The 7995-nt window shown below is 59.4% G+C and overlaps 1 protein-coding gene across 1 annotated transcript; it reads left to right on the top strand.

Annotated features, from left to right (window-relative positions):
- The first annotated feature begins 1245 nt into the window (after nt 1-1245).
- LOC130255551 (maestro heat-like repeat-containing protein family member 6) lies at nt 1246-6915 on the top strand. The gene is made up of 15 exons (XM_056496397.1): nt 1246-1647; nt 2029-2093; nt 2238-2354; nt 2527-2675; nt 2998-3145; nt 3390-3577; nt 3667-3804; nt 4077-4191; nt 4359-4499; nt 4697-4873; nt 5007-5162; nt 5316-5417; nt 5781-5883; nt 6159-6215; nt 6503-6915. The coding sequence occupies exons 1-15, from the start codon at nt 1530-1532 to the stop codon at nt 6625-6627; spliced, it is 1899 nt and encodes a 632-aa protein (XP_056352372.1). The 5' UTR covers nt 1246-1529; the 3' UTR covers nt 6628-6915.
- The last annotated feature ends 1080 nt before the right edge of the window (nt 6916-7995 follow it).

Below are 7995 nucleotides of genomic sequence, written 5' to 3' on the forward strand. Positions count from 1 at the left end.
GAGTACTACTGGTTTCTTGCCTAGTTTTTGGACATCAGAATGCAGTGGATTTCAGCATCATCCCGCCCAGGAAAGAATTTGGTGCAAGCCTGCATCCCTATTTCAGACTGTACAGGAACACTGTGGACTTCTTCCCACTCTACCTGGAACTGTGCAACAGAGCAGAAGTTCAGCTATTACAGCTCTGCATGGGAGAGACTTTAATTCATCTAGGAAGTGTTTCCAAAGGCCTTGTGTGTAATCCTTGCTTGGTATCATTAGTCATAGTTTGTATCCCAGGAACAATGGAATTCATTTGGCTTTTCCAAAATGTGTTTGCAGATGTTTGTCTTTGGAAACGGAGAAGAGATTATTGGAAGCTTTATCTATTGCATTGCTTGAAGTTCCCCGTTTGTGGCTCTCCACTGTCATGCTCAGCAGGCACACAATTGTCCTTGGATAAGAGCTACCAGCACCAGAGACGCAGCAAATGGAGCACTAAACATGAGAGATAGGGCAGATGTTTTTATTAGAACACAAGGAAACATGATAGTGCCTCTGTACAATCTAGTTTTACTGGGGAACTCAGCTGTGAATTGTCTTCTGGTGTTCCTGCCAATCCCTCCCATAAAATAAATTACTTCAGGACTAAGAGCTTCTGCTTTCTGACAGACACCAAGTGTTGCCAGCAGTTGCTCCAGGTGCTCCTGCATCCAGCCCCTGTAGGAAGGAGCACAGCCCCCAGTGCACGTGGCTTTGGCTCCCTCTGGCACAGAAGCCCCCGGGGCACAGGTCTCTGGGGCAGGAGCCGGGCACCAGCGCTGCCAGGGCTCGGGGGGTGGCAGGTCTGCTTGGGCAGGGACTGCCACACCTGCTGATTTCAGTGCTCGCAGGGCCCAGGGGTCAGAGCAGCATTCGTGCCCTGGCCCACACGTTCCTTGTCTGTGTCACAGCCGCGGGTTTAGGACGGCCACCAGCCGGGACGTGTCCCAAGGAGGCCGAGCCAGCTTCTGTGCAAGGCCCCGCGCCCTTCCCGCTGCGGCTGCGTCGGAGCCCTGGGGGCTCCTTCTGCTGCCCTGAGCCCGCAGAGCAGGGCAGCGTTTGCTGATGGTTGGAGCCATTCCTAAAGATCCTCTCGGGCTGTCTTAGACACTTGGGGAGAGGGATTCCTTCCAGCCTGGGCCACTTTGGGGGGGCTGGGAGCAGCCCCAGGGCCGGTGGCAGTGTGTGCAAGGGCCCTTTGTGACACGGTGCAGCATGGTCACCATGGCATGGAACAGGACAGGGTGTCAAAGGACCCTTTGTGACGTGTGGTGATATAAGAGCCGGCGGTGACACGGCCACGGCACAGTGCTCGGAGCACGCGACGGGACAGGACGGGACAGAGCGGTGCCGTGAGGAGCCCCCGCACAGCGCACTCCTTCCTGTCTGACCCGGAGCTTATCTGAGTTACTCCTACAGCTGACTTCGCAGCCAGACTGCAGGACTGTTTGCCACACAGCTTTCCCAAAACACCTCTCTTCAAGGTGCCCTCGAGGCCAGACGCTGGCATGGCGGGCAGATTTCTCAACTTTTTCAAAGTGTTTAGCAGAATAAAAAGGAGAGGCTCTAAAGTTCACCCAGCCCAACAGCCTGAAGAGCCAGAGCCGTTACAGCCAATGCAGGATGGTGAGTGGCACAGATGGGCCACAGGGCTGATGGCTGCTGCCAGCTTTGCTCTGTCCCATCCCATCCCATCCCATCCCATCCCATCCCATCCCATCCCATCCCATCCCATCCCATCCCATCCCATCCCATCCCATCCCATCCATGCCATGCCATGCCATGCCATGCCATGCCATGCCATGCCATGCCATGCCATGCCATGCCATGCCATGCCATCCCCTGGGGACATGCCCAGGCACAGGACAGAAGAGGGGCCAGGCACACCCCGTGCTCCATCCCTTGGGGCATCCCGGGGCTGTCCCTGCCTGGGGAGCGCAGGGCTGGGCTCTGTTCTCCGGCCTCTCCCGCAGCCCCTCAGCCCTGGCTGCGCTCGCTCTTTGCCAGGTGCAGCCATGGACCGCACACAAGAGCAGGACCCCACCCGTGGCCGCGTCTGCAGAACAGCGCAGGTACCTGCAGCCATCCCCACCTGGGCTGGGCCTGCTGTCACTGCTCAGCCCAGCACAGTGCTTGGAGCACTCCATGGAACATCCCTCTCTTCCTGCCCTTCGTTCTCCTGCCGCACTTGCAAATTAATCAAATGCTTTTGGCAGGAAGTGACCAGCAACATGGGCACTGGGTCCATAGAAAACTGTGAGGACTACACAACCAACACCAGTGCTGCCTTGCTGGATATGCTTGTAGAAGAGGGTTTGCCCAGTCCAAAGCAAGTAAGCAGCCTGTGGCCAGGGATGATTCCTCCAGGAATTGTTTGGCCTGCCTGCTGGTCCCTCTCAGCCTTCAAAGCCATCAGAGTGTGATGGGAAGGGAAGCACTTCTCTGGAGAAGCTGGGGACATTACTGCCTCTGGCACATTTCCAAGTCTCCCCGTGCCTGCTTCAGGTGCCTGCCATGGTGAGGTTCATCCATCAGTGGCTCATGGCCAATGAGTCTGATGGGCACAGGCTGGACAGGACCCTGCTGGATATCACCAAGGCACAGCCCACTGATGTAGTGATGACTCTCCTGCGTGTGGCCCCATCGTGTGACAGGTATGGGGCCCGCCTGCCCAGAGGGCTCAGGGCTCACCAGCCCATCGCCCTGTACAGCCTGTTCCAGGTGTCTGACCAACAGAGAGTTCCAGGGCCCTCTGGCTGCTCCCTTTCCCAGCCCTGGCATGCCAGTTCCTGAGCCTGCTGCCATGCTCCCTCCCTGCCCCTCAGGAGCCTGTCCCCACAGGGCTGGGCTGCCTGGGTGCTGCTGGTGAGGGGCAGTGGGCAGAGGCAGAGCTGGCAGCCAGCTCAGGTCCCTGCTGCTGCCAAGGCCACGGTGCTGTGACTGAGACCACCCTGAGACAGAGTTCTGACCCTGCAGAGCTGCTATGGCCATGTGGAAGACGATCTTGTGCTCGCCCAGGACTGCGAAGCTGGCACGTTTGAGACTCCTCAATGTGCTGGGGAGCTGGCCAGAGCACAGCACATGCACCTCTGATGGGGACACAACGAGAGTCTTATCCCTGGCTGTGAGTTTCTGGAACTGGCCTTTGCTCACCCCAAGGCTGCCTCTCCAGCAGCTCTCCACCCTCCTTCCCCCACTGCATCTCCCAGCCTCAGGTGCTGGGCTGAATCCCGGCCTAGGGGCAGCTTCAGGGGCACCAGGCCCGGAGCACCCCCTGCGTCTCCCCTGGCCTCTCCCTGCCACGCTCGGGCCCTGCCGCACCGACACCTCGGCACTGAGCGCTGTCTCGGGCTGTTTGTCCTTTGCAGGCAACTGTGGTGATGTGGAAGATCCTCCAGGAGCCCTGCATCCCACAAATAGTGACACTGTATTGCACCCGCCTATTTGTCCACCTGCTCTTCCAAGCATACTTCAGCACTCTGGATACACCAGAGGAGGTGGATAAATTCTGGAAGGAATGTCAGCAGCAACACGGCTTTGGTGCCAGCCCCAACAGGTTCTCCATTCCAGTCCTTCTGTCTCTGCCATGTCCCCAGGGCAGGAGCCAGTGCTTCCAGTGTGACCTGAGCTTTGCTCTGCACACAGGTTTGCACTGGAGACCCTGAAATCTCTGCTCTGCCGAATGCAGTATGAGGGTGTGGTGATGGCAATAGAGCGCAAGTGTGGCTGGGACACGCTGCTGTGCGCTGATACCCAAAACTATGCCGTGGGTGTGCTGGTCAGGTGAGGCCCCATGCTCCCCACTGCCCCTAAGATTTGTGCTCTGTGGTCAGGGTGCCCCGCACACTACTTGTCCTCATGGGCCAGAGGGCCTTGTCACCAAGGCAAAGCCAAGCAGACTGGAAAAGGCTGGGAAAGCCCAAAAGGAGCTGCCCCCCAAATAGCTCAGGTCCCCTTGCAGCCAGATGGTGGGGAAACACCAGTCCTCTGGGAATGACTCCTGGGAGAGGTTTGTTTCCCTGACTCAGGCCTTGGTTACCTTTTCCTCGTTTCAGAGTAATGCGCTCGTCATCTATACCCTTGTCTTCTGGAATTGCATTGTACCTGCTCAGGCTGCTCAGCATGGAGATGCCATGCTGGGATTTTGCTGCCCTGGCATTCCTTGTGGAGGTAAGCCTGATGGCCAGCACTGCCTCCCTGAGCTGCCTCCCAGCTCTCTGTCCTCTCGTAGCCACAGCTGCCTGGGACGGTGCCCGTGCCCTGTGCTGCTGTCTGGGCCCAGCCCTGTGCGCTTCTGGGCTCCTGTGTGTCCCCTGTCACTGCCCTGTGCCTTTCAGGTCCTGGAATGCTTGGATGTGACCAAATACGGGGCCAGTCTCATTGAAATCATCTCAAAAAACCTGCAGAGCGAGTGCAGAGAGAGGCGTCGCCTGGCGCTCAGATGCCTCATGGTGCTTGGCCCCATGAATCCCTCCACGGTGAGAAGGGAGCAGCTGCTGAATCCCTGCCAGCAGCGTGACGCTGGGGCATGCGCATGGCTGGGCTTCGGGTGCTGAGCCAGCTGATCCCGCTCTCCTGCCTCCCGGGTCAGCTGCCTGAATTCTTTGGGACAGGCCTTTGGCCTCTAGGCCCTGTGGCAGCAGAGTGGCCTTTCATACAGTTTTATTCCAAACAGGCAAAAAAAATCTGGAACCTGACTGAGAATCTTGTGGATGCCCTGCAGGAAAATGATAGCTTCATGGTCAGGATGACCATCGTTGTACTCAGATATTTGTTCCTCTATAATGGTGCCCCTATACGCAGCTCCATCGCCCTGCGGCTGGCTGAGGCGCTCCTGCCACTCTTTGACAGCGTAAGGCTCTGTGCCCAGCCCATGGCCACCGACTGCAGCCCCGACATTTTGCGCCCTGTGAATTTCAACACTGGTGCCCAGGTGGGCCTGAAGGAACCAGTGCTTAGGTCTCTTTTCCTTTCTTTTCATTCAGGATGATATCCAGGTACAGCTGGGTTCAATTACGGTGTTTGAAGAGATGATAGATTTATTAATGAAAGAGGAGAGAAAGGCTCTGAAGACACACATTTGCCAAAGCCTGGTCCCACTCTTCATCTACTGCCACGATGAGAATCTGGATGTGGCAGAGGTGAGGACTGATGGGCTGCCTGTGTCCCCCTGGGAGGGGGCTCGGCTGCCTCCTGCCCTGGTGCCTGGGCAGGCTCCTCCAGGCCTTGGCACAGGGACACGAGTCCTGAGCCCTGAACTGCGGGGACATCTCCACATCTCTGCTGCTCTCCAGGCCTCCCGGGAAGCGCTGATTCGTGTGGCTGAGTTCCTTAAGAGAAGGAATCTTATGCAGCTGGTGAAGACAGCGCAGCTGTGGAAGTTCGCCCAGTGCCTGGTAAGGACGGCCTGGAAGCGCCAGGCTCAGGCTGGAGCAGCCCCCTGAGCGCGGCGCTCACTGTGTGCGCTCGGCAGCTGCGGCCCTGCCCAGCGCTGCACGCAGGGGCCGCACGGGCTCTTCTCCAGGCTCCTGCGGCCCCGAGCCGGCTGCCCACGGAGCCCCGGCCCAGCGGGGCTGCGGGCCGGGCCGGCACCGCGGCTCCCCGGGCACAGCCGGCCCTGTGCCCCTGCAGAGCCCGGCCCAGCGGCTGCTGGCCGCGCTCAGGGCTGTGCGGGCAGGGGAGGCCGGGGCCGGGCGCGGGCAGCGCCTGCCAAAGGGCCGGAGCCCGCCCCGACCCTTCCCTGCCGCCGCTCTCTGCAGCTGGCAGAGGACAGGAGCCGAGCGGCCGAGCACCTGCGCCAGGCCCTGCGGTACCTGCGGAGCCCACAGGAGCCCCTGCGAGAGGCGGCCGTCAGGTTCATGGGTGAGCCCGGGCTCCCTCCCCGCCCCGCCGCAGCTCGGCCCCAGCCCCGCCTGCTGCCCCGGCAGCTTCTGCCATCCGGGCCCGGCGCCGTGGAGCCCCGGCTGCCCTCGGCGCTGCTGCCGCCCTCTCGCAGCCGTGCCCTTGGGCGGCAGCGTGCGGCAAGGGCCCGGGCTGAGCCCTGCCGGGCCACGAGGGCCAGTGGCCACAGGGCTGGCAGCGCCGCTGGCAGGGAGCTGTGCCGCTGGGCAGAGCCGTGACAGGGTCTGTGTTCCCAGGGATGGCCGGGGCACTCATGAGGGGGCAGAAGGACGAGCTGCAGGTGCTCAGAGAGGGTGAGTGAGGGCAGCGGGCTGTGAGCGGGGCTGGCAGGAGGAGCTGCAATCCCTGCCCCAGCTGCAGAGGGGTTTTGCTTCTTGTGGGAGCGAGGGCTGGCGTGGGTAGAGCAGAGAGAGATTTCTAGGATGCAGGTGGGGGGATTCGTGGCCAGCAACTTGATCCCGTTGGTCCCTTCACTGTCTTGGCCATGCCAGTAGCTGGGAGGATTGCCCCTGGCAGGAAGGTCTCCTTGGATTCCCACAGATCCGGGCTCTGACCGTGGCTCTGTTCTTCTCTCTTCCAGCCCTTCAAGCCCTTAGCGAAGAAAGCAGCCCTTCCCATGCAAGCACAGTAGCTCAACTTGCATTCAACCAAAGAGCTGCAGAACTACGTTCACCTGATGGCCCAGACAAAGCTGTGTCCCTTTAAGACCTCCAGGTGCCACAGAAGAGGAAACCACCTGGAGACCAGAGACCAGCTGGAGCTCCAGGCAGAGCTGATGATTGTCACAGCTCTTGTGGCTTCAGCTCTCTCCCTGCTTGTATTTAGCTTTCTCTCTCCAGTCCTCAGACTGTGCCCATCCGCGTTTTTTTCCTCCACTCTCTTTCCATTTTGACAGCTCCCTCCTTCTAGCCTTCAGACCCTTCCCATCCCCTTCTTTCCTTCCCAGCTCATCCCTTTGCTTTGCCTTCCACCAATAAATAGTTTGGCTTCTTCACTTTGCCTGCATCTCTGTGGAGCTAAAGCAGCACAAATCCAGAGCCCTGGGACTCACAGGCCCCTCCTGCCGTTCTCTTCTGCGCCGTGTTTTGAGCAGAGACGCAGAGGAACGAGGGCAGATCAGGCTGGAAAGGTCTCTGTGCTGAAGCTCCAGTTCCACAACAATGTGGAGTTCAAAGTCTTGCTGAGCACCCTGAAGCCCCTGGGTTTTAGAAGAGCCAACCTGAGTATGCTCTGAACCCAGCTGGGAGGGATTCCATGGCAAGCACTCATGGAGGGCAAAGGAGCTTGGAATGCTGGAAGGGTTCAAGAATCGCTTCCTGAAAGCACAGCAATGCTCCATCCCTGCACAGGGTCAGCAAGAGGGCAGAACCAGAGAGCACCAGGGCTTCACAGAGAGCTTTGGGTGTTCCAGAGAGCAAATGAAGCAGCAGCACAGTGCCCGAGACTCGGGCGCGTGACCGTGCCAGTGTCCGGAGCGCTGCCAGGCAGTGCCGGGATCCTGGGTGCGGATCTGGTCCCCACAAGTGAGGAATGGCAGCCCCTGCCTCAGAGCCAGTCAGAAAGCCAAGCAAGTGGATCAGAGGGAGGCACCCTTCCAGTCTCTTGGGCATGGCTGCAAAACAGCCCCTGCTTCTTCTTCCTCCGCCTGTGCTTGGGGTGTGCTGGTGGCAGAGCCAGCCAGGTTGTGCTCTGTGTGCCAAAGCCTGTTCAGAGCGAGCATGAAAAGTGCTGCGTGCCCAGCGCAGAGTCCTGGAAGGTGCTGGCAAGAGCATCCTGGGGAGCAGGGCCTGGTCTCTGGCTGGGAACAGCCTGGTTTTGCTGCTGTGACCGCAGGCAGGAGTGTAGGCAGGTGAAGAGGCAGCGGGCAGCTTGTGTTTGCAGAGGGCCTGGGGCTGCACATCTGAACCTGCACCTGGAAACACACCTGGGGAAACACAAGCTGGAGCTGGAGTGCCTGTTCTGGAAGCAGTTTGTGCAGGCAGGGCAAGCAGGCAGGGTTGCAGGTTTCCTGCTGCTGTTGAGGTTTCTAGTTTGTTTGTTGTGTTTCTGTTGGTTGGTGAGTGTGGGCTTTTT

Source organism: Oenanthe melanoleuca, chromosome 7 (assembly GCF_029582105.1).
Source record: "Oenanthe melanoleuca isolate GR-GAL-2019-014 chromosome 7, OMel1.0, whole genome shotgun sequence".
In the NCBI taxonomy this organism is placed as follows: Eukaryota; Metazoa; Chordata; class Aves; order Passeriformes; family Muscicapidae; genus Oenanthe; species Oenanthe melanoleuca.

Coding starts and splice junctions, on each gene's coding strand:
- LOC130255551 (XM_056496397.1), top strand. CDS start 1,530: ATGGCGGGCAGATTTCTCAACTTTTTCAAAGTGTTTAGCAGAATAAAA. Junction 2,676..2,997: donor GTGGCCCCATCGTGTGACAG/GTATGGGGCCCG, acceptor CTGACCCTGCAG/AGCTGCTATGGCCATGTGGA. Junction 5,163..5,315: donor AGAATCTGGATGTGGCAGAG/GTGAGGACTGAT, acceptor GCTGCTCTCCAG/GCCTCCCGGGAAGCGCTGAT.